The sequence below is a fragment of the Leguminivora glycinivorella genome, chromosome 22 (assembly GCF_023078275.1).
Source record: "Leguminivora glycinivorella isolate SPB_JAAS2020 chromosome 22, LegGlyc_1.1, whole genome shotgun sequence".
Classification (NCBI taxonomy): Eukaryota; Metazoa; Arthropoda; class Insecta; order Lepidoptera; family Tortricidae; genus Leguminivora; species Leguminivora glycinivorella.
This window is the reverse complement of record NC_062992.1, coordinates 266,707-293,984: the sequence shown is the minus strand read 5'-3', so window position 1 is coordinate 293,984 and position 27,278 is coordinate 266,707. Positions and strand designations below refer to the sequence as shown.

Here is a 27,278-nt window from a genome sequence, read left to right as displayed (position 1 = left end):
TGTAGAAAAACTCGTACCCGGTTCGAACCGACGACCTCCGGATTAAAAGTCGCAGCCTTTCCTCGCAGACTATATTATTCCACCGTAAACAAGTAGATAGATAGGTACGATTAATGGATTGGCAGTAGTGGGCCAACTAATTGGCCAACTAATTGGCCGACTTAGAAACGCGTGTGGGTATTGTGGGTAATCCCATGCACAAGTGATTGACGCTTATTAGCTTTTACTCTTTATTTTTACGCTTTTTGTTTGACCTATTTAACAAATAAGAGATTGGATGAGATCGTTCAAGATTTTTCGCACTTATCTAGATCTACCCTTGGCCCCTCGTAAAAGATATACGTAACTATTATTAAATGAACACAGGTAAAAATAGGCTAATCAAGGCAGGGAAAATTTACATGATCATTGTTATTATGTAGGTATATACACTGACAGTACTAACAATATTCTCGGCAAACCATTGATGTACGCACCATATATCTTCATAGTACAGTGGAAGTACTATGGGCCTACCGCGGACACTAGAGATAGAGATCAAGAATGGCGGGCATCTATCTCTTTTTAGTTAGTTCTAGTTAGATGGACAGAGAAAGATGACAATTTGCAAACTACTTGCGAATACTGTGCTTGATTTTTGTCAAGATTCGATCCTGAATTGCTGCCAAACTTCAGTTTGTAGGAAGTGTTCTATCTGTGCATTAATAATTATTTTATTACGAGTATTACTTACATTATCATCATTTCATTTTCTCAGAGAGAAAAAATTAGAATCGCTCTGACAAGCCCTCGCGATTTAACTATACTCTCTCGCTTATTTCCAATGTTGAAGTTACGCCCCATGTTTAAAAAAGTACTATTATTCTGTGCCTCGGTGCCCGCGGTAGGCCCCTGGCACTCATTCAAATTCGTGAGCTATGCGGCACGTAAGCCGTGTTACACTAAACTCAGTTTTTTGCGCACTTAGCGGTACCCACAAGTCCCACAACACGTATAGGGTGCTTGCTTTTATTGTATTTACAATGTTTGTTAAGTTTTATTTGTTTGTTGTTGGTTAGAATAGTTTATTTCTAAAAGTTTTACAAGCTATTATAAGGTCACACCTGTATTGCGGGGAACCAATTACAATTTTGTATCGGAGTTTCGTTAGGTAGTTACATGCAAACTATAACTATAAGTTAACACAAAAAAGAAATTGTTGACTCCTAATTCTTAGGTATATATGTATATATGTTATATGTATATTAGGTATATATGTTAGGTAAGTAGATAGTTTTCACCCTAATAAGTAGATCTTCTAGAAGTACGTCACCGGTAATACCATCACATAAAAAGGCCGCAGAAATATCTGACACACACGGGTCACGTATACGGAAGCGGAGGGTAATTCTTATGGACGTAGTGCAACTACCCACTATATTATCAGAAAAGCTTATTATATAGTGAAAATAAGTAAAAGTTAGAGTGTAAACAAATAAACAATCCCGATGTATCATCTATTCTGCCTGGTTAGCGCCGTCGGCCCACATTGCGCACACAAGGGTATAATCGGGCGTACGCCCATTGTACTCGTTAGGGTTCCGCGGGCAGTATACACTGTACACGGTGTGACGTGAGGAACCAAATAATTTTCATTCGGCGCTGGGTATCATAACGCATTGTCGTCGATTACAAATAAACAAATAGATTATTTGCAAGGATTAGGATAGTAAAACAGGCAATGCAACGGGATAGGATACACGTAGAATTACTAAAATGCTCATGAAATATATGTTATCCAAACTCCTGATAGCCATGATAAATTTACATCGCTTAAGATTACCCATCGTCATTATTTTAGTCAACTATGGGTAAGAGTGACGGGCTAATATTTGCATCTCTTTCTTGCATATACCTTTGTTTCAAAACTTGCTTGAATAACTTACAGGTGTAAATTCTACCGGACCATTTTAGGCGCCGGTACTAAAAATGCCTACGGAACCACTGTCTCATTCCTCCACGGAGTGCAGAGCGTACTTTTTGCCGCATTCCGTTTTTTGTCGGCGGCTCACTGTCATTCACTGCGGAGTATGTAAATTGGTGTTTACCTAAATACGACAGTCGCAAAAAACTATGATCCACTTAACAGTAAATAGGTTTATTTACGTTCAGTAGTTGCGCTTCTCATAGGAAAACAAATAAATAAAGCTATAAGGTACAGCGGGTCAATTTCGACTGGGCGATAAAAGCAACAGATTAAATTTTTTGGCATGTTTTACAATAAGTACCTATTTGCATTATTAATTGGAGTATCCACTGGTTATATATGGCACGCGTGGTCAGTGGATATATGTTAATTAATGTAAATACGATATAAACGTTAAATACGAGTTAATAAATTTAATGACTATTTTGACATAATATGTGCCGTCAGATACTTGACACTAAGTTTTATGTTATTCTTAAAGTCGATCAGTTCGGTCGCACTTTTTTTTAACTATTAAAAGTGATACGCCAGCCGCTCCTGGTAATAATCCTAACGACGTGTCGTATTTGACAGAAATATAAAAACACGGTGTATAAATATCGGCAATATATTTAAAATCGAATTATAATATAAAACATAAGCAACTGTTATTCAAATCTGTAACAGAGAAAGTATTACTAGTTATCTAATTAAATAAGTATAATTTATTCTTCCTATTCGATGCTCCAAATAATGTCTTACTATTATCCGATTTACATACATTACTCTAGTTTATTGATGTATAGGAAGGTGATTATGATTAATTAATGTTAATTTAAAACTTTTTGCGCTCAGTAGAACTTAATGACTATCCATTACTTTTACTTTTACTATTTTTATTTTAATATTATAAATGGGAAAGTGTGTGTGTGTGTGTGTGTCTGTTTGTTTGTCCGTCTTTCACGGCAAAAAAGGAGCGACGAATTGACGTGATTTTTTAAGTGGAGATACTCGTAGTTGAAAGGACGGATGAGATAGGCTACTTTTTGTCTCTTTCTAACCCTCCACTTCCCTAAAATGGGGGGTGGAAGTTTGTTTTCTCAATTTCGCAATTTTCGAAATGTATTCTTTTGCGCTCAGTGCAATGTTGGCGATTTGTTGTTTTGGTTATAATATGTATAATGAATAGTATACCTACATAATTATATGATTGTTGTATTGTATAACATCTACCGCGGAATGGAATAGGTATCGAGACAAACCTTAAATATTGGTTTAACGATACTGTGTAATTAATTAGAAATTTTTGTTTGTAATTACCTAAAATAAATAAATTAAATTACTACTTGTCTAAGAATTAAATATTTGTACGCCAAACTGTGGGAAAATAAGGATTGAAAATGAAAATGTACTTCCCATCTATTATGTACCCTTATTTATACAAATAAATATTTTTGATTGATTGATTTGATTGATTGATAGAAGCTTAGCGTCAAAGTTTGAAAAGGCACGCGTTTTATAAAGACAATTTGGCCGGAGAGCATTTTTTTTAGTGCCAACATTAATTACCCGTCTATATTTTCGCCACAACATACATCATAGGATAATCCCCTACCATAAACTCCATAAATCGTGAATCCGAGCTAGAAAGCTGAAATTACCACTTTCTAATACTAGAACGTTTATGATGCACGACGCGCAAGTGTAATCTAACCTTTAAAACCATGGTTTCACGATCCAAGACTCGCGCTTTCTTGAATGACACGGTGTATGATGCACTATGTGTGGCCACTGACAGAATGAGATCAAATATAATTTTATGGTTACTATAAATATTTTATTTGTCGAATGATGACATCCGGGTGTAAAATTTTGATATGGACTGTTATAAAATTTGCGCTTGGTGTAATATAGTGGATTACCGCATAAAATAGTAGGAGAGAATGCTGTATGATGGCCACGTTAAAAGAAGACTTACTTCGTAGAAAATGTGTTATTACTATCATTCATCTTAGGTCGGAGGTTCAGGGGCAAACACAATTTTTTAAGTAATAAAGAAAAAATGGAAAAAACACAGGTACAAAAAGACTGAATGACGGACTGAAATATTCTCGAGGCTGAGGCATATATGTGAGTCAGCGTAGCTTTATTTTTTTAACGTTCATAAGGACATTGTAATATGACTACCTACCTGAAAAATAGATCATCTTTTTTTTTATCTTGGAAAATCGAAAAAAGTCAAACAAATTGGCATTAAACTTACGAAGATTATGGCGAAGGTAATTGGTTATAGGAACTCTGTAATAAATATTATATAAAGTTTGCATATTATTATGCTTGTTAGAATCGGAAAATGGTTGTTAACTGATCAATATTTTACAGCAGCATAATATATAGCTTATTTATAGGTAATAGTACGGTCAGCCAAGAAAGTATTTTACCACTTTTCGAGTCTATTTTAAACACATAAGGTTGAAAAGAGGCAAACCACTTTTTTGGCTGACTGTATCTACCTAAAATAGTTATTCCATAAGCTCAAACACGTACCTAGGTATATTACTCTGCAAAAGAAAAATACCTAGTCTTTAAAAAACGTACTCCGGAAACATCAAGAAAAAATATTGTCGATGATGCCGCGATCAATTTTAACACTGACTTGCCAAAACCACATCTCGGACACTGGCGATCAAATATAAGAAAGAGGTGCGTTCCTAGCACACATTCTAAGCTCGTATAGGTGAACGCGTACCATGCTTGTATGAGTGAGATATGACAGATCGACTGTTCGCGTTTTTGACAAGCGGTAACTGTGAGGTAACCGAGAGGGGGTGGGTGGCACTTTCAGCGGGGAGCTGGAGTGGCCATACTGTACGATAGTACTCTTTATTATACTGTGCCAAAACTAAAGTTTTGTGTTGTTTCTCCGTCGGTGCGGATGAAGTCACGTGTCAAAAATAAGGAATTTACAATCATGAGGAGGCAACACTGACATTTTAACCCTCCAGGCGGCGCCTGTGCAAGTTTTAATTGTTAATTTAATTTTTAAATGTTGCAACTTTGACAGTCAACGTGAGTCGAATGGCTACTTAGATTGTACCGTATTGTACCCGCATAACCACTTCATCAGACGCCGGTAAAGTATGCAATAACGACGTCAAATTAAAATGGTGGCAGCACTGAGCTTCCTGGAAGCGCTGATTGGTGCAAAACCTTGGGAACGGATCTCGGCTAATGACTATTAGTCGTTGATTTATATGGACCAATCGGATATTCTTAAACTTGTCTATACAGTTCTTTAGTTTATTTATAGATACACTTACGAGTACACGAGCAATTTTTGTGAAAATTAAAATTATTAAATGGTCTCTCTGTTTATCTTTTAAGGACAATAGGGGTCAGCACCAAAAAGGTACAAAAGGATTTTCACATTATCCGATCCGATATCGGATGTAGGGCCGATATCCCATACATTACAGGCGCTATCTTGGATTTTCCCCATTGAAATCCTTCCGACATCCGATATCGGATCGGATAATGTGAAAACTGTCTTATGGTGAGACTCTGTCTCTCTCTGTCACATTACTTTTTATTTTTAAAGACGCTAAAGCCAATCAAAAATTTCCAAAAACGGCCTTTTTCATTATGGCGCAAAAAAGGTGTGATACTCAAGATTGGTAACAATTAGCCAAAAAAACTAAACAGTCCGACACAGACTATTTCATTGTTATTCAGATTCTCAAATTTCGTTCCGATTGATTAAGTTTTAAAGGAAAAAACAGTCGAGAGCGGAACCTCGATTTTAAAGATTTTTTCGCAATATCTTTGAACTGAGTAGTTCTTAATGGACAATTTTTTTTCGATAAATCTAGTTATTAACACTAGTATATTAAACTAGAATTCCCAAATTGAAAGGGGGGCTCCTTTCCATTTTAGCATTTTCGCTGCTGTAGCGTCTTAACACACTTTTTTTTAATAAAGGGGCGAAGGTTTCTCGTCCATTTTCGCGTCTTACTTAGTGACAAGATTTACTTGACCGTCTCTCTAGTAATTTATATGGTAACAAAGTTGCGCGATTTATTTGGCTATTCTGCTGTCAGTATTTGACGTTAACTGTACTTTCTGTACAACCAGGTTACATACGAGCAGCTTAATCCTTCCTCGAAGATTGATACAGTTATGCTTTAAACCCTGTTCAACATGCATTATAGCTGGGGAGCCCAAGATGCTCAATGTGGAGTTACTCGAGCAGAGACCTGATGGAAAATTAGATGATAGGAAGAAAGTGTACGTTTCTCACTACCATGTCTAGTCCAAATCTTTAAATTTTAGGGGGTTGGTGTAATTGCTAAATAGATTGTGGATTTGGACTTCTTGTCAAATTTTAAGCTTTAAATTTTCTTTTCTATTTTCTACTTAAATTACAATTGTCATATCAATCACAAACGCCCATTTTTCACATTGTAAGAATCAGTTTAAAGAAAATTTGTAGTTTTAGTAACCCCAAGCAGAATTATGAAATTAATTTGGACTACAGTAATACAACCTAAAATCTGCTTAACGATTTGTAATTTGTTAAACTCCCTTATAAGAGCTAGACTTCACAGGATAGCTAAGAGCTATCACCAGAAGTCCAGACACTAGACAGCGTGTTCAATTTTCCTTATGACATGTTTTACGTCATAATTATTATAAGGTAATTAGTTCACTCTTTCTTTTGAATGTCAGCATATCCGATGCCTTCGAGTAACTACAGAAATCCTCTCTTGTACTCCCAGACTATTACCTCCAGGCAGTGTTGACTTAAAATTGTCTCTTCTGGGAATCGAATCTGGGACGAACGGTACTTGATACGCGGTTACGGCTGCAGTTTTATCACTTCTAAGAGTAAATAAGAAGGACATGGCAAATAGGATACATAAATAAGCTGAGATATATTATGAATTAATAAGGTAACTTAGGTTTTAGTACTCAAAAATATATTAAGAATTCACCTTTCCAACATCATCTTCCTCCTTGCGTTATCTCGGCATTTGCCGCGGCTCATAGGCTCCTGGGGTCCGCTGTGACAACTAATCCCAAGATTTGTCGTAGGTACTAATTTTACTTCAGATTGCCATCTAGCCTTCCAACACTAACTAGGCCTTATTGGAATTAGTGCGGTTTTCTCACGACGTTTTCCTTCACCGAAAAGCAACTGGCAAATATCAAATGACATTTCGCACATAAGTTCCGAAAAACTCATTGGTACGAGCCGAGGGTCGAACCCACGACCTCCGCATTGAAAGTCGCGCGCTCTTACCGCTAGGTCACCAGGCGCTTTCCTTTCCAACATTTATATTGGTATATTAATGGGACTGTTTCCACGTCTTCCTCTCAAAACAAACTGTTACTTAAGTGAGATATCGCTTAACCTCTTCCCTTCGTGGCAGAAGCGGCGATGTCTGCTTGAAGATTAGCAAATTGCGAGAGTTACAAATCCACATGCATACAGCCACGCCTGTTTCCTACAGGGATAGGCAAAGACCACAGATTTACACTCGCTACTATCATGAGTCATGACATTCTTTCGCTTCTTTCACTTTAAAAGGTTATAGTAGTCTTATTAGCGCCATCTTGCGCGATCTGATGGTATTTGGCGAAAACCTTGCACCTTTAACGTGTTAAATTGATAGTACAGTCGCCATTATTATCGAAGCGGTCAACATTCTCACAAATATCAGAAGACGCCTCATAGTAGGGAGTCTATTGCACAACACCCTGCATTTTCTCATTAAGAACTGCGACTTGACACAGTTGTTTCTTGGGTGGCCCTGAGTAGATTAAGACCGGGAGGCATCGAGAGCGCCCCTTAATTTAGGATTATTACCGAATTACCGAACCTTATTACCGAAGATCTAATGTTTGTGTTTCGATATTTATGATTACTTTGCCCGCTCCGCTATATCTGGTGGTGACTGTACCAATATTCAATAGAATTAACACACTGTTGTGAATTTACCCTAAATTCTGCAGCTTTCCTCCGCCTTTTACGAAGGGCACGAAGGCAAACAGTAGAAAGCTGTCAATGAAGGGGCATTGTTTCATTTGTTCTCGCTGTCGTAAAATCATTTGAGTGTCTATAGAATTTGTAGATTGCAAATTAAATGAGTGTTTGAGGGAAATATTGAAGTGTGTGATTTAGAACATATTATTTTACTTAGAAAGCTTAGCAACAATAACATTTTCACCACACCAACTGGTAAATACTTATTTTGCAATTAGAAAACAGGTAGCAAAATTGCATTTTACCACCTCACCTATCACAAGAGTGCAAAGTAATTTCATACAAATTTTAACTTGTCTTGTGTCATGTCTTAAGCTGGCTGGCAGAATTAACCTATAAATGATGATTTTTAATCATAAATGATGAATAAATCGATGGATTTGATTTAGTTTGATGTTTTATAGTTAGTATTTTGTTCGTGTTGGTGTGGTGAAAAATGTTATGTTTCACTCGTAGGCAAAGTTTGTATAACCTTCGTGCTTTGAAAACCTCGCAATGCTACGCTCGCGGTTCAATATTGAAATCTTTCGCTTGCTCGGGTATCACTAGGGCCACAACAACTTTAAAAACTAATAAATATTTCCAAGCTCGGCCTTCTTAGGGCATAGGGCAACGCGAAGTGGAATTGGTATTCGCGTACAGCAAAGTTATACGATGTTTCTTCTTGGTATATTCATCAGATCCGCGATAGGTCCTAAAAATTGGACGATATTATCAATCCATGTGGCATATGATGGCACCGCTAACCAAGGAAACCCAAGTTACCCGTGTTCCCATTCCAAAACACTCAGAAATCTCGCGTATAATTCGCGTAACTAACCGCTCCAGATTGTCCGAGTCACCGTTCTATCGCCCGCATCTGAACCGCCATTTAAATAAAACAGATTGTAAACAGCCCTATTTCCACAGACATTAGGGCTGCGAACATACTGGGGGTTAGCGAAACTTTTCAAAATATTAATCGACAATTCGTTTATGTACAGTCGTCATCAAATATATCGAAGGTCCCAACGCTCTCGCAAATATCGGAACACATCAACACACCCCTATTGTCAAGACATTATAGTGAATCTTCCGATAACTACATACCTATTTGTTTGAGCTTTAGCAGCTTTAATATACCTGACAGCGTCTGTACCTATACGATGTTTTCTTACTTGGAATTACTCGTACTTGTTCTTAAAAAATGTGCCCAAATCGTTACCAAATATAAGTTCAAGATCCACCGAAAAGACCGATTTTGCCAAACGCTTATGAGCCACATATTCTTGAAGCTAGACTGGAATTACAATATAATACCTACGTCAAAATTAGACAAAAAAACTACGATTTGGTGTCACGTTACTTTTGTCACTTGTATCTGATCCATGTCGTATCTAAAGCTAATTTTTGACGTCCATTAAAGTTGGAATCGGGCACTTAGTCGAGAGTTCAGTGTACCACTCCCCTAACAACTGTTTGTATGCCGTTGCCGGACCGTCATGACACATGGCCGGACTAAAAGATAATGGCTGATAGCGCGCTTGTTTGTATGCGACCCTATGAATATTTAGCGTGGTCAGAGAAATAATTACTTTTAGGGAAATTAGCGGCTTTTACTACAAACAAAGGAATTAATTGTACTTATTAAAATAACGCCTCTCTTAGCTGTAGAGCTCTAAATAAATATAAAAGATTTAAACGTGTATTTTTAAAATACAAATTTAGGATGTAAAAGTATAGTATTACACTAAAATAATAATTAAAATGTTAAACATGTGAGCCCCACATTATTTTCTAATGGTATCTAAAGCTTTTTACTACGGCTTCCCATAGACCATCAAATACTGGAGAATAACTCGGTATGAAATATAATGTTGTTCTCAATTTTGCATTTTGAACTTTTGATCATTGTTACATAATTCAGTCTTAGTTTTCGCCATACCACTTTTTCCAATCAGATTGTATAATTTTAACACATCAATTAAGAATTGGGGAACCACTTGGATAACACAATTTATTTATTCATTTATATAGCTACGAGTATATAAAATATTTAGTGACCTAAACGCTACACATGTTTTTTTTATTACGTAACATGAACATGACATAAATAACTTAGCTATATATCGTACACCTTATCCTAAATAAATCTAATCTTGAAATTAATTAATAAGTCAAAATCTTGTGTTATCTTACAACAGTAAGGAATCCATGCAGCTATACAACCTGATATATTAAATCACGTTAGCATAACTATCGATTATCAAATGAACCCACAGAGGGTCGAATGCAAACACATAAATTTTAAAATGTGGCGTTTTCAAGCAAAAGGTACCACGTCACTTAAACATAAAGACACTCTAACAGGTTATTAGCATGTCGATATGAATGAATTTCATCCTTATGGTGATCGAAAATGTGGTATCTTTTATTTGAGAAGGTCACATATTTATCTTCCTTTCCATCGTTCGATTTAGAAAAGCGATAGAGAGGCAAATAGGAAGTGTTTTATGGTACAATCGCGTTCAGTTACACACACAAGAAGAAAATTTTCTGAGCACTACTCTAATACTCTTTCCATTTTCTTATACCCTAGGGTTGTCTGGTTCTATTAGAATTATGTTCTTTAGCCTTGAGCTGACAATCTAGATGTCACTATCGTATAATATCACAATTTAGTTTTTTCCAACCCTCTAATTGCTCACAGTCCCAGTCCCACTGAAATTTCATGTGCTCTGCCTACCCTTTTTGGGAATGCAGTCGTGTGTACTTTTATTTTCTGATCATAAAAGCGCATTCAGATATTTGAAGTGTGGATGTCATTGAAGGAACTGTAGCACCTTTTACCGGACAGGCCCCGTAGCCGAATGGCATTTCTCCGACGCCAAACGAAAGCGATACGCCGCTGGCTCTGTCGCGCCAATACGCAAGCGCGATAGAGATAGATATCTACTAGCGCTTCGTTTCGTGAGCGTTTCGTGAGCGATTGTGCCATTCGGCTAGCCACCCTGATAGTGTCCGTTTCTCCAACACTACAAGCATTGGTGCGGTACAAAGGCAACCCGGAACATTTCAGTGCAATCTGATTGTCTTTACAATTCTAGAGCACAGGAGTGTAGTCAAATGCACAAACGCTTGCGATAATATCGTTATCGTAGCTAGCTGTTTCTATCGCTCTTTGACGACCGGTCTGGCTCAGTCGGTAGTGACCCTGCCTGCTAAGCTGCGGTCCTGGGTTCGAATCCCGGTAAGGGCATTTATTTATGTGATGAGCACAGATATTTGTTCCTGGGTTAAATTGTGGTGTAGGCGAGAGGCTGGCAACATGTCACTGCAATGCCACAGTTTCGTTTTCTTTTAACCCCTTATTTGCCAAGAGTGGCCCTGAAGCTTTAATAGTTTCTTGTGCTCTGCCTACCCCTTTATGGGATACAGGCGTGATTGTATGTATTTGTTCCTGAGTCATGGATGTTTTATATGTATAAAAGTATTTACTTATCTATTTAAGAATGTATATCGTCGCTTAGCACCCATAAGTACAAGCTTTGCTTAGTTTGGGGCTAAGTTGATCTGTGTAAGGTGTCCCCCATATTTACTTTTTTATTTTATTTATTTTTTATTCTTTAGTGTTGGCGCGACAGAGCCAGACTGCGTTTCTATCGGCGTCTAGCGCCAACGGCTGTCGTTTCGGCTAGGCCAGCTGGAGTGTAGCCTTTGTGATTGCGACAATAAGGGCTGGTCCGTGAGCAAATATCCTTTGAATTAAATGGGGCGGGGTTTAGAGTTGACGGGGACGAGACGACAACGACATGAAACTTCTGCTAGTTTTTGTTTACATACCCAAGGCAGACATACTCCACTTTTAAATTGCAGAGTGTTTTTGAGTTGTAGGTTTGTTTTTTTTTTAAGTATGTACTTTTAGGTTTAGTTTATTGACGTTGCATGTTGCGGATTTTCCTTTGTTTTACTTTGTTGAAGCTTGAAGCTAATAACGAAGTTTGTATTCACCCGATGAAGCCTGCATTGCGGATTTAAGAATATGGTCTCTGAATAAATAAATTATGTCTTTTAAATTTATTCTGAATTTGTGATGACAGTATCAAATAAAGTGTAGAGACCGATGATTTTAGTGATTGAAGGTTTTAAATGGCTAAATTGATTTAAAAAAATATTGCACGTGCGTGTTTTGTTTATCTGGCGAAACACATACAGACAAAATACACAACAAAAACAGCAGTCAACATACAATTAAAACTTAACCTAAAACTTAAAAACATTTTTTTTTAATGTAGGTACGTCATACTGATAATTCGATAAATCTGAAAGCTAATTAGATATTAACCATAAAATCGTACCCGTGTCGTCCCCGTCACGTATAAATGATACCACTAAGCAAACAATTGCAAGCTGAATGGCGTAAATTACCATTTTGGCCGACAATGAGCAAGTCACTGACCCCGCGCGTGCGACGCGTACTGAACAGCTCTGCATCCGACATTACTGCATGATATGTTACTATACATATTCATCATCATCCTCCTTGCGTTATCCCGGCTTTCGCCACGGTCCATGGGAGCCTGGGGTCCGCTTTGATAAAAACGCCAAGCGCAAGTTGTCAATTTAATCTAAACTTTGTCATTTTTTTTTTGGGTTGGATCCTTTTTCCTAAACTACGTCCAACTAATCCCAAGGTTTGGCGTAGGCACTATTTTTTACGAAAACAACTACCATCCGACCTTCCAACACGATGGGTAACTAGGCTTTATTGGTACTAGTCCAGTTTCCTCACGATATTTTCCTTCCCCGAAAAGCGACTGGTAAACATCAAATGATATTTCGCACATAGGTTCCGAAAAACTCATTGGTATGAACCAGGGTTCGAATCTGTGACCTCCGGATTGAAAGTCGCACGCTCTTACCGCTGGGCAACCAGCGCTTACTATAAATTTAAAAGTACAAGATACGGTATTTGGTGAGTTGAACTATCAGCTTCTGGATAAGCATTGGACTGAAGAGAAGTTTCAAAAATGGCAATTGTTTTGATGGAAAGTTCTCTTCGCACAATTATTTTCAAGCTATAAAAAATTAAAAATTAAAATTATTTATTTCATAAATCACTGTTTACATGATGTAAGGTGATGGTGCCGCCCGGTAAGCAAAATAAGCTATAAGGGTCCATGCCATCATTCAATGAGTTGATAAGAAACTCCAGCCTGTAACGCAAACATCAAATTAAGCGATTTTCAACTGTCGAGGATATTGCGTAAGTACATCATAATCTGAAGACTTGGGCTGTTATATTTATTTTGAACAAGAATATGGCCCACGGAATGACCTACGGAAGACCAGCGCTGGCTTCCAGCTAGCATCATGCTGAGTTGGGTCCATTTCGTGATGCGCACGTTCTCTGTTTTTTTTTTGTTCTTTTCTTGTGTACGTACGTGTTTGTGAGCGTCATGAATAAATGTCTTTTATCTTTTTTTTTTAATATAAACATTGAAAACAAGTGTTGTTTTAGATATTATCTGAAGACTTCATGACATATAAAGATTCTTAACTTTTTCAACACAAATAAATAAATAAATAAATATTGGGCACACCTTACACAGATCAACTTAGCCACAAACTGAGCAAAGCTTGTACTATGGGTGCTAAGCGACGATATACATAATAAAATAGATAAATACATACTTATATACATAGAAAACATCCATGACTCAGGGAAAAATACCTGTGCTCATCACACAAATAAATGCCCTTACCGGGATTCGAGTCAGGAACTCAGGACCGCGGCTTAGCAGACAGGGTCACTACCGACTGAGCTGGACCGGTCATAGGGTCAAATGGTTTTAAAAATTCATTTAGTTTAGAACATCCACTCCATACTAAAACTTTAAATCCTTTTTCGCAACTCATTTAAAAAAGTAAAAGTGAAATGGCACCGACGCACTCTAAATCACCATGTTTACATTAACACTTTCCCTGCATAGAAATCGCAGGCAAGTGCACTTGGCGTTTCGCTTTCTGTGGACGTGTCGTATGTGTCGACACGTCAATTAGCTCGACACCTTTACAATTTAATCGGTTCGTAAAAGCTGTTTTCTCAGAACTTTGTGACTTGACAGATCAATTAGTACTCTGACATGTAAAGTAATATAGTAGATTAAAGTGAGCAAGCTAGTACGAGTATGTAAATCTAAGTTACAGCGGGGCAAACTCGACCGGGGGGCCATTATAACTGATTCATTTTTTCCATTATTACACTATGATGTTGAGTTCTACATATATCCACTGGACACACCTACCATGTATTAACGGTGGACACTCTATTTAATAATGCAAACATTGTAAAACATGGAAGAAATGGACCAGTTACATTTGCCCCCAAGTCGAGATTTGCCCCGCTGTACCTTATTCATAATTATTAACCAGCCCAGGCCCCGCAGCCGAGTGGCATTTCCGCGACGCGAAACGCCACCGAAACGCCGCAGAAATGTAGTCTTGCTCTGCAAATACGCAAGATCGATAGATATATAGTAGAGATGCAACGAATAGTTGTTTGGCCGGATACCGAATATTCGGCGGCCAGATACCGAATATTCGGCCGATGGTTGGGCCGAATATTCGGTATCTGGCCGCCGAATATTCGGACAGCAGAATTTTACCTGCAATACCTACAATTCAAGCAGGGAGCGGGCGCGTCGTGCTGGTTTTGACTTGTTTCGTAGTGAACTTCGCGCGGAGTCCGTTTTTGTTTAAATGTTTATTTTTTTAATAATAAAGGGCTATGATTATAAGCATTATAACCGTAAATGTTTTTTTACATTTAATTTGTTTACCCCAAAATCATTCAATAAAAAATTGCACATCCGGTATCCGGCCGCATATTAAAATAAGGGCCGAATAGGCCGGATATCGATATTACCCGAATATTCGGTGCATCTCTAATATATAGATAGCTACGAAAGAGATATTATCGTGAGCGTTTCGTGAGCGTCTGTGCATTCGGCAACGCGTACGCACACGTACGGTTGGCAAATTAAATTTGATGAAATGTTGACGTTTATTTAATCCTTGCAGAGGTGCAGCTATCAAAATAAGTTGCTCTGACCGAACAGGTATCGTGCTTATTACGGCCTATTTCGAAATCCAAGATACATCAAATATTAGCTCTATATACGATATGGATTGGATATGTCCGTGTCAAAATTGCGAGCAATTCCAAGAGTTGTCGTTGGGTTGAAGTCGCTTGTTGCAAGCATTGAACATTTTCATTAATAACATATTTATCGTTTTTGAATCGGTCTTCTATGATGGTAGTGTTGTAATACAGTGTGGGAAGATAAGTCGGGCCCTGGAGTTAAACTACCTTAAATCTTTATAATCTTTAATAAAATTGCGAGTGCATTTTTTTATTTTATTTTAATTAGTTCGAGTCCCGGCCGGGGCAAGCGAGTTTTAGGAAATTGTTGAATGCAGTTTTGTTTCTTTTTAAAATATGGTTAGGATAGATATAAGCAAATTGCTTCTATTAACAAATCCGTCTGATTGTGCATCGTAATTTTCACTTTACGATATCCGGTAACCAATACTATAATCTAATTATTGTGTAAGGACATTCTGTTACAAAGATAGATTTGCGATGATGATATTCATTGATCAATCTTTTGTTTTGTTTCAAATATCGAACGTTTTAACCCTTAAATGCATGGTGATGTATATATGCATCATATTATTATATTTGATGGCCTGTGGCTCAATATGTAGCTGTCCAAAATCACTTTTGCAGCTTAATTATTATTCAGTATTTATTATTATTTAATATATAATTAAATTAAATAAATCAAATAATATTATGATTTACTATTTATTACTTATGGATAAAGATGAAATGGCGGAAAAGTGTGAAAAAACGGGATGATAGCGATTTTTAGTATGTGGTTTAGGCAGATTTTTTCGGAGTTAGTATTTAGTTTAATATGTTTAAACATTTTATCATGGGGGTTTCACAAATAGTGTACCTTTCTAATAGTAGCCAAACTTTACAATTGAAACTTACCAATAATTATATATTTATATAAATATGTTTTGGCCTATTTAACTTCTAACACTGATTTAGTATTAAAATCGGTATTATATTTTTTTTTATTATTTTTCCCAGAGTCAGGAAACCATTGTCTATCACATATATTAATATCTCGTTAAAAACAAAATTCATGCATTTAAGGGTTAAAAGTGAACTGACAGTTAATCACTGCAGCTGTCAAAAACACCGCCAATTCAGCTTGGGTTGGCTGAGTGCCTTGGCGAGGACGCTTCGCTTAGCGGAGGCACTGCCAATGCCATGCTCAAAGATTTTTGTCAATATCTAATAGTTAAATAATTCCATTTCACTGCAATCCTACGGTTTAAATAATCACCTGCACAAACTCTATGGATTATGCAGCTGTGTTCAGCGGACTGTCCCGCCGGTGTCTACTGTCTAGATGTTATCTCGGCTCAGATTATCGCTGATACCCCACTCCGTGATAAAACAACCGCTAAATTAGGCCTATTCTGTTTTCACCATTTGGTTTGATGTTCATCTCATTTTGATATTACTTTGAGTAAATGTCTCACGATTCTCACGAATGCTAACAATCCGTTTAAAGAATCTGATTCCTCATTTAGGAGGCTTGGCCAAGTACACAAGTGTATGACTTTAATCGACCTTGAAGATCTTCCACGTAGATTGGTGCATGCGGAACTGAGTGAAACTCATGCGTGCTGTGAGTGTTAATACCAAACGGCTAAATTCAAACAATTCTTATAAAAATTCGCACCGATTCGATCAGGGCGTGTAAACAAGAAGCGTCTCATCTCTTTATAATGGCGTCTTCACATTATCCGATCCGATATCGGATGTCGCAAGGATTTCAAAGGCAAAAATCCAATATGGCGGCTTAAATGTATGGGATATCGGTCCTACATCCGATATCGGATCGGATAATGTGAAAACGCATTTATGCTTTTCAGACAGATCTACGATACTCTAGGGAGAGTTAACTAGATTGGCCTCTTGTTTAAGCATCCTCTTAATGTCAAAAGCTGTTGTTGTTGATTGCGAACAGGTTTTGCCTTCTTCTTCATGCACCTGTGGTTGACACAGTGAGGAATAGATAATGGTTATCATATGAATGTGTCAATCACAGCTGCTTGACTTTTTAGTATGTGTGCCTTTGTTGTTTTTGTATCTTTATATTTTATTCTAAATTATTAGTTGTGTTACTCGAAATAAATAAATTTTCATTTAATTTAATTTAAAAGTGTAATTTCTTTCACAATATACATCAATTTTATTTTAAACTGTCAGATAATTGTACACATGAATGTGGAAGGAGCGAAGTAGCGGGAGTGGAAAGCCGAAGAAAAGGTGGACGGACTGTGTGAGAGATGATATGAAACGGATGCAAGTGAGTGACGAGATCACGTCCGATAGAGAGGTACATAGTAAGAAGAGACATACTGCAAGGGCAAGCAAATGAAGAATGATAATAGGCTAGTTTCCTACTAGTCAAATCAGCGTCTTTTTAAGAACTGTCAAAACGATTTGCTAATATGGAATTACTATGAAATACTGAGGAGTGACGTCACGGTCAATTCATTTACTTTATATCTTTCTGCTTGACTTATTAAATAGAAATTATGTTTAAAAGTAACTACTATCCATATTTTTCTTTTAATTATAATTATATGTGATGCTTTATTTCGTACACTGCATAAAATATTTTATTTTAAGTATAGGAAACTAGCCTATTATTATATCGATGACAATCTATACGCCGCTGTTCGAATCAGCCTATAAAACGAGGAAGTAATATCAAAACCATTTCAAACCTACAACAAGATAATATTTCAGAACCGGTGCGTCTTGTCTTTAAAAACCGAAGGCACTTTTAGTTTTGCTGTACCGCGAAGACAGGCTGTATATCTTGGGAGATAAAATTACTTTGTTGCCAGGCTCGAAATAGGTTGAGGCACAAAATAAATAGCACAGAACTAGCACAGAAACTGGCCGCAGACGGGTTACTTGTACGACGGAAAATATGGTTTGGGTAGACTTATACTGACTGGGATATAGACCGTGATTACCTTTCTGATTTTTCAAAACTCTCATGGTTTGGGTAGGTAGTATTTCCAGGGTACGAAGATATAAATATAATAGATACCTAAACTTGTTTTGAAGAGGATAGAACTATAATAAGCCTTTCTTTCCCTAATTATTCCCTAGTTTGTCTTGTTATGAGATTCTCGCTCGTATAACACTGTAGACAGAATATATGACTTGTAGAGAATGCCTTACTTTAGGGCATTAAGTCCACCATTTGTGTAATTTTATGTCGTGCAATAAAGTCGAAATAAAAAAAATATACAAATAAAACCACTCTTAAAATACAAACATCTCTTCACGACCACGGGGACAATGTTATCCTCGAAACGTCAAGCGTCAATCCCAAACTTAATTTTACACGATTAAGTCCCGCGTTTTGTTACTACAGTTAAAGTTTAACTAGAAAAGTCCAGTGAACTCTCTGTTATTATGAGTTATTCTGCTATCTGGTATTTATCGTCCAGTTCCTTGGGTTCGATGTGTAGGATATTGTTTCTTAGAACCCAGTGGATTAAATTAGAAGTGCCTTTTATGTTTTAGATTAAAAATGTGTGTCATTTTTTACTTATTTTAGCCACCGAAAACGCTGTCAGCGATGTATGTGACGTCATCGAACTCGAACCTTACTTCATGTCAAAACAATTACTGTTTTAGATAGACTATATTTATCCACATACTTATCATACAGGGTGGAAAGATAAATCAGGCGCTGGAAGGAAACTACCTTAAATCATTATGCTGGCTTATTTTACTTGAAGAATACCATTACTAATATTACTATATATTGTGGAGAACTTTTGATATGGATGAAAGAAGTTACACTTCGCGGGGCCTACGTATACCTACCTAGAAACGAATATGTCGGCAAGTGTCTATACCGAGTTGACCCTAGACTATCTGCGCACAAGTTATCTGGCTGGCCACGACTACGAGGAACTTCCATTAGTCTAACAAAACATTTATTATCGTCTGTTGTTGACGGTGAAATATACACACACTTTAGAAACTACTAGCTTTTGCCAGCGACTTCGCTCGCGTTAGAAAGAGACGAAAAGTAGCCTATGTCACTCTCCATCCCTTCAACTATCACCAATTAAAAAATCACGTAAATATGTCGCACCGTTTTGCCGTGACGAACAAACAAACAGACACACACTTTTCCATTTATAATATTAGTATGGATATGGATTATGATTTGTTTAGAACTACCTACAGATTCTGAAGTAAACCTTGATGGTCTGCTATATGAGAATCTATGTCGCACTAAATATGACAAAGTAATAAGAAAGACCATGCACTTGTCCGTCACTTGTTAACCACGAACGCTGTAAAGAGTTCGAAACGTCGGGGTGCATTATTAATTCGTTACAGTTTTATTTCATGATAAGAAAGAGTTTAGCACCGTAAAACTCCTCATCTATAGTCTATTAGCTCCCAGCAGTTTTAATTTATAGGACAGGAATCCATAATTCACCAAAATTTATACCAACATCAATATTTTGATAGAATCGAAATGCTGGTAGAAAATTATGAAAATGAAAATGAAATATTTATTTTTTGAACGTCAAATAAAGCTACGCCGGCTCTAACCCTACGCCTCAGCCTCGAGAAGATTTCAGATTTCATTAAATAATACTGCCTTTGCTGTATAGTGTCCGGTTGTACAGAGTCGTGTTGAAAAGTTTGGCCCTTATCCGCTTAGTCGGGTCGACCGCGACCAGAGAAGTCCATTAGAGACGAGGGCTAGTTCACACTGCCCGATTTTATATCAGTTTTAGGGCCCTTGATTATTGGGTGTTTTGTGGTATCGGTTGTAAATTCAGATTCAATTTATATTACACATTCAAATAGGCTTACAACAATCAATTCTAAATATCTACAAAATAGTGGTATCTGTGTATTATAATGCCACAATAGACTTTAACTCGGTACGATTTAAGGTCCTTCATAAAAAAAATATTCTGTTGTTATGAATCACGAAACTGCACTGTAATAGTTATTTGTTATACAAGGGGGCAAAGTTGTATTTTAACGCCGAGTGTGAAATTGAAAAACGAGCAAGTGAAAGGATTCTATAGTTGAACCACGAGCGAAGCGAGTGGTTCGAGAATAGAATCCTGAACTTGCGAGTTTTTAACACACGAGAAGTAAAATACATTTGCACCCGAGTGTAACACAGAACTTTTCCCCTCACCATAGTGAGGAAACTACAACGCAAAAAATGAGTTTATCACTGCTTCCAGTAGTTCCACAGGTGGTAAATCATCTTTATTATTAGATTCACCTACTTTTATCAATTTTAAAGCAGTCAATTTGACTTTATTCAAGGTCAAATTACTTTACCCACTAGTGGATAAAATGAGTTTTTACCCGCTGGTATTAAAGGACAAAACACGTGTTTCCGAGCTAGTGAGGGGAAAAATTTTAAAAATATGAAAAATAGATTTACCAAGTTAACAAACAAAGAGCGGTCTCGTTGCCTAATAGCGATTTTACAAACAACCTTTCTGTACTCGGAAATCAAATCAACCTACAGCATTGTTACCTGTGTATTAGAAGAAACAAAAATACATAAATAAATATACAATAAATCTTACACTAAATGCCTATAATTGATAGGTTCGTGACCCACGACCCGGCTGCACCAGGTGCAACAATGCGACCAAGATCAGGCGCAATTGGGATGTGACCCACATTGCTGATGGGTCGACAACTGTCACTATGCCTCGCTGCTATTCATCGGCTCACACCTGTGTTAGTACAAGGGCAGAAAGTTACCTTTTTTATTATAGGAGCTGAAGATTGAGGCTAAAAAATGTATTGGCACTCTGTTTCATACAGAAATATGAAATATTTAAGGTTATTTTGAGTATAGGTTAATAAGGGCAGGGCATAGCAATAAGTTAATAAGGGCGTAATAAAAGATCTTGCTTTATGCACTAAAACATAAAAAGAAGTGTAGGTATAAGGAAATATCGTTATAACTAAGTAATGGCAATAGGTATTGGGTAGGTACTTCACTTTAATATCCATTTTATGAAACTAGTTCTTAGAGTTTTAATGTCATATCCGATTCATACCGCATTTAGATCTTTTTTTTTCATATCTGAAAGTTCGAATCGGCCTCTCAGGACTCGGACAGGAATCGGACTTTCAGGTAATCTGAACTAAAGGTCTAAACACAACATTTCTCAACATCTGTTGCTGCCACATGTAAGCCGTTACAATGCTTGAGTAATGGTGCATCTATCTTACCTGCCAATGTTTTCAGGACTATTGTTACTGTCACACAGTCTCCTAAGAAATGTCTCTCCTGAGGATATTAAGCAATCCGACACTTACCCTCCATTTGTTTACAGCAGTATCATGGAGCGAAGCCGCCCGCGACGCATCATGTCCTCGGATCTGCGGGCCCGCGCTGCAGGGCGAGCCGGTCTGCGCCACCGACGGCTACATCTACCCTTCGCTCTGCGAGATGAGGAAGAAGACTTGCGGGAAAGGTTAGCTTACTTACTTACTTGGTTGGTGCGATAACCCAAAATGAGTTTTGGCCTCCAACACAAAACACGCCACTTTTCTCGGTCTTGAGCGGTATCGCGCCAGCTTTCGCCGACGCCGAGCTCACGGAAGTCTACCTCCACTCTATCCGCCCAACGATATTTTGGGTGACCAGCAGGACGGCGTCCATTCGGTCTTCCCAAGTAGGACATTTTTACTGCCCAATCTTCACCCATCCTTTCAAGGTGACCAAGCCAACGGAGACAATGCGCTTTGGTTTCAGTGGAAAAGGTTAGCTTTATTTAGTAATTTGTTATATTAGTAGGTATGACCAGTAAGATCAGGTTCTCAGTAGAGAATGAGAGATGATTGGGCTATTAAGAGGACGCCCCTTTCGGCCAAAAATGTATTTTGTCTAAATGGAATAACAGTTCTTTCATAATCTAAACTTTACTTGTAAATATTTTCAGGAGTCCGACTAGCGCAGGAGCAAGGGTCCTGCTCCCGCGCCCAAGGATCCAAATGCGACCACCGCTGCACCTCCGAACGGGACCCTGTGTGCGGAACTGACGGGAGAACGTATCTCAACCGGTGCATGCTCCAGGTGGAAATATGCAGGTGAGGGACAGGACTTCAAGGGTTCAAGACCTAAACGAGACCCATTGTGTGTCATTGGAGAGAACTTACCTGATTCTATGCAAGTTGCAGGATATGCAGATATTGCAGATTCTACTTGCAGAAATAGATATAATCAAATAAGCGCAAATTGAGAAACCTTTTGTTAGATAACCCTCTGTACTCTGTAAATGAGTACATGGAATTGAATTTGTGATAGCATGCATTTGATTACACTGACTTCGGATTTTATTTCATTTGTTAATTTTATTGTGCTTTGTGTATTTCATTTTTGATTTTATTTCATTTGTTAATTTTATTGTGCTTTGTGTATTTCTCTTTGTAAATGACGATCCTTATTGGGAGAAACTATTCATTTTATTATTTTCAATTCATAATGTAATTTTTGACGATCATGATGAGAAGATAAACATAACTTTGGCATGTAACAAATTTATAGTGTAATTTTTATCATGAAATAAAGAAATCTAATCTAATCTAATCTAATAGGTAGTTCAAAAGGTAAATTCTGTGATTCACGACTGAAAATTACTGGCTGGCGTTTAACGTGTAGATTAATTATGATTCCCTGATCTATGTGTGATGTTTGATATCACAAGGTTGAATAGTATCCAGAAGTCATCACGTAGCTAGCTTTTTGAAGTTTGCCACAAGTTTTAAGTTTTAAGGAAGGGTGATAATTGTTTACCTAAGGCCAATAGTGTTGTTAAAAGACTAGTCTTGAAGACTTTTGAACCTTAAAGACTTGCAAACCTTAAAGGTTAAAGTTTTGAAGCCTCAAGCGTTAAAGGTTTGAGCTCAGAAACGGTTCAGAACCTTAACGACTCAAGCTTTTTATGAGCTCTTAAGAGTAAGTCTTTAAGACTCGGGCTTCATAGAGAGCTCAAGCTTTAAAACTCGGGCCTATTGAAAACTCAAGCCCCCGAACCTCAAAGGCCTGAGTCAAGCGTTAAGAGCTCAAACAACTTAAGGTTTAAATGTAACAAAAATCTTAAGGTTTTTTGAATAATGCTGTGTACATAACAAATGAAAGAGCATTTCAAAAATATTTACTCATACTCATACTCATACTCATATTTATTAATAATATCAATTACAGGTCAAGCTTACATATTATAATTACAATCACAGAATAATTCGTAAATTTATATAGGTATACATTTATTTATTTTATTAATTAGATTTCATATTATTTACGCTGCAATCTATCTGATATCTCGCGTGTGAGCGCGTTTGAAAATTACATATAAATCCATTTTTGTTCATTGTATTTTTTTTTTGTAAATTGTTGTCCTTTAAAAGTGTGAGGCGCTTAAGGTTAAGGCGGATAGGTAGGCTAGACAGTTGAAATTTTCACAAATTATTTATTTTTATTGTCGATACAACAACAAATACTAAAAAGTACGGAACCCTCAGTGGGCGAGTCCGACTCGCACTTTGCCGGTTTTTTTACTTCTATCGACCTCAGGTTTATGCTGTTAAAATCTCTCGGGTTCATCACGGGCACCTTGTATAACGTGGTATAACTATCAAATAAGGCATAGACTAATCTAATTTGTTGAAAGCTTTTAAGACTTTAATGCTCCAAACCTTATAAACTTAAACCTTCAAAGCTTAGGAGGCTTTAAAGCTTGAGATCTAAAGGCTCGAGGCTTCTGTGCTCGTAAGCAGCAACGCGAACTTATTAAGTTGAGGCTTATATGGACGAGGCTTTAAGGTTCGAGGCTTTAAGACTCAGAAGTCGCGACTCGAGTTTTATAGTTTACGCCTCAAAGCTTAAATTCACAAAACTAAAGGCCAAGCTTAGTAGGCTTAGTCTTTCACAATTTTGATTTAATTAAATTAGTAAGAACTGTTCGAACCTTCATATTATCACAGAATATATAACAGTACAAGTACGGAAAACTCACAGCACAGATGTTCACAAAATGCCGCCATTTTATATTCTTACCTACATTAACAAAGGGACCGCACGCGAGCAGCTGACATTGAATTTTATTGGGCCGCGCGAAGGTCGTCACCACTGAAAAGGCCGCGAAGTCGCGGCCCCCGGCATGTACTTGTAGCGCGGCGATAGAATCGCGGAGTGAGCCACCCTTGATATTATATCCATCTCTTTCTCTTTTCCAGGGTCGGCACCGGTCTGTCCCACTTAGGTGCCTGCAACAACATCAGCGCTCACCGCGAGAACTGCCCCGTGAATTGCTCTCAGGCGCCTCTGGATGGACCTATCTGTGGCTCTGACGGCAATGTTTATAAGAACACGTGCCAGATGAAACTGTTGACTTGCGGGTAAGTTATGGTTGCCTGGTACTTAGCTAGCTACATTGTCCCGTGAAAGACTACACTGGACGGTTCCAACTGTGGGTCTGATGGCAATGTGTATAAGAAAGAGCACGTGCCAGTTGAAACTGCTGACTTGTGGGTAAGTTATGGTTGCCTGGTAGCTAGTGATAATGTCTCGTCGACTGCTCGCAAGCTCCACTAGATGGTCCCCCATCCTGTGGGTCTATTCTATCTATGAGTATAAAAGCGGTTTTCAGATGACTGACTTACGAGCGGATAAATTATATCTGGCAAATGATAAAGTGCTGCTCGTTCCGTTTCGAACGATACGGTAATCAATTTGCACTAATTATGGACAAATAAATGTATTTGTCCATAATTAGTGCGACAAAAACTTTGTACGAAGCCTAAGCACTTCATTCATGGCACACTATTCGTATCAGACGGGTTACCCAAGCGAATCATTGCGAGTTATGACAACTATGCTTAACAATTATAAGTGGCCGCGCTACTTATTACATTTAATAAGAGTGCGAAGACATGCCATAAAGAAAATGCCGGGGTTATAACAGCAAAAATAATTAACTGTTAAAAAAAGAAAAATTTTTGTTTGTGGGATACGCTCAGTGGGTATAATTAACATGAAAAAATGAATGCTGCCAGTGCATGAGATTAATTGTTATTATGAATAAAAAGGATTTGTATTTATAGAGGAGATCCATCCCTTTATATGTAGTACGTTTAATTTTACAGACATTACAAAAAATGACAAATTAATTAATTAATACAAAATAAATTAAACACCAATCTAAATTAAACTAATATTGTCTTCGGTTACCGCGATAGTTACTCATAAAATAAAACTATGGAAACGGATTATATCGAGTGTAATGAATTTACAATTCCACGTTGACCACACGAATGCTCAGCTGTAAAGTGTTCGAAACGTCGGGATGAATTGTAAATTCATTATACGCAATATAATCCGTTACCATAGTTTTATTTCATAAATTAAACTACTTACTTATATCTTAAAATTACATACATACATACAATCACGCCTGTATCCCATAAAGGGGTAGGCAGAGCACATGAACTACTCAAGTTTCAGTGCCACTCTTGGCAAAAAGGGGTTGAAAGAAAATGAAAATTGTGACATTGCAGTGACAGGTTGCCAGCCTCTCGCCTACGCCACAATTTAACCCGTATCCCACTGTCGACTTCTACGACACCCACGGGAAGAAAGGGGGTGGTGAAATTCTTAACCCGTCACCACACGGGCAAAAAAAAACTCTTAAAAAATCTTAAAATTAACTGAATAAAAATAATTAAAAGTTTTTTGCTCTCATTTACATAAACTCACACCTTTTTTCCCAAAAGCGATAGGCAAAATACGCGAAACTAATCAAGTTTCAGTGCTACTCTCAAATTCCATAGTCGAAAGAAAACGAAATCGTGACATTGCAATTACAGGTTGATAGCCCATCGCCCACAGATTACTATTTAACCCATATCCCACAGTCGACTTCTACGACACCCACGGAAAGAAAAGGGGTGAAATTGTCGTCACTATACGGGCAACATCAGTCTTATCATATTTCATAAATATTTACAGACAAGGAGTAGTGCGAACGAGCAAGAAGCACTGCCAGACGACGCGTCACTGCCGCGAGTCGTGCTGGCGCGTCGCGCGACCGACCTGCGGCTCCGACGGAAAACTGTACGCGAACGCCTGTAGGATGAAGGCGACCAACTGTGGGTGAGTGCAGCAATGTCTGAATATAGGGCCGACTTCCAGGACGAGTCGTAAGATATCAGAAAACCACAAATGGGTAAATCCACGTAAAAGTAACGTGATTCACGACTTCATTCAGTGTTTATTTGAACTGCAGCTGCAAATGAAAGGATCTATGTATATGATTATCACTTAAACTTGCATTGTGAATAAATGGAACATGGCATAAAATCGTGACTCGTGTTACTCTTGCCGCGGATTGACCCAAATGAAGGATGAGTTGAGCACGTTAGTCTGGATTGGGTCTTTTCTATTGTGATCATCTGAAAAGTTGCGGGATAGGACCTAGCCTGGTAGTCTTAAGAAGTCCTACAGGTTTTTACACATTTTTGAAAATGAAATTGAACACATTTTCTCACAAACCATTCCCTGTTTCCAGAAAGCACGTATTCGAGGTGCCGATGGCGTTCTGCGTGTCTCAGGAGCGTACGTCTGGCGGCGAGGCTTGCGCCACCGACTGCTCCGGGCAGAAGGAGAAAGTGGTCTGCGGCTCTGACGAAAACGTGTACAGGAACGAGTGTGAAATGAAGATGCTTAACTGTGGGTAAGTTTTGGTTGCCTAGTCGCCGTGCCAGATTGCTCGGGTCAGGAGACGCTGGTGTGGTTTTGACAAAAATATGTATGGGAAGAAATGAGAAATGTGGGATGTAGATGCTTATGTATGTGTGAGTTCTGGTTGAACGTTGACGTGTCAGACTTAGCAAGGCAGGAGAAGCTAGTGTGTTTCTGACGAGATTGTTTTGTTTGTAGTAACGAGTGTGAGATGAAGATGCAGGTAAACTGTGGGCGAGTTCTGGTTGTCTTGACATACTTCTTGGGCCTGAAGGAGGAACTTAGTCTCTCGCTCTATCTAGAACATGTTTAGGACCGACTATGAGATGATAATTCTTATCTGCGGGACAGTTCTGATTGACGAGTAACTCTCTAATGTATTGTTTTTGAT

The 27,278-nt window shown here is 37.9% G+C and overlaps 1 protein-coding gene across 1 annotated transcript in view; it reads left to right on the top strand.

Moving 5' to 3' along the window:
• The window catches only part of LOC125237709 (serine protease inhibitor dipetalogastin), a 94,048-nt gene that overhangs the window by 60,945 nt on the left and 5,825 nt on the right, over positions 1-27,278 (top strand). Inside the window, exons 3-7 of the mRNA XM_048144867.1 lie at positions 21,480-21,620; positions 22,089-22,236; positions 24,385-24,546; positions 26,156-26,299; positions 26,715-26,879. Of these exons, the coding sequence (XP_048000824.1) occupies positions 21,480-21,620; positions 22,089-22,236; positions 24,385-24,546; positions 26,156-26,299; positions 26,715-26,879 (760 nt within the window). The remainder of the gene's footprint in view (positions 1-21,479; positions 21,621-22,088; positions 22,237-24,384; positions 24,547-26,155; positions 26,300-26,714; positions 26,880-27,278) is intronic.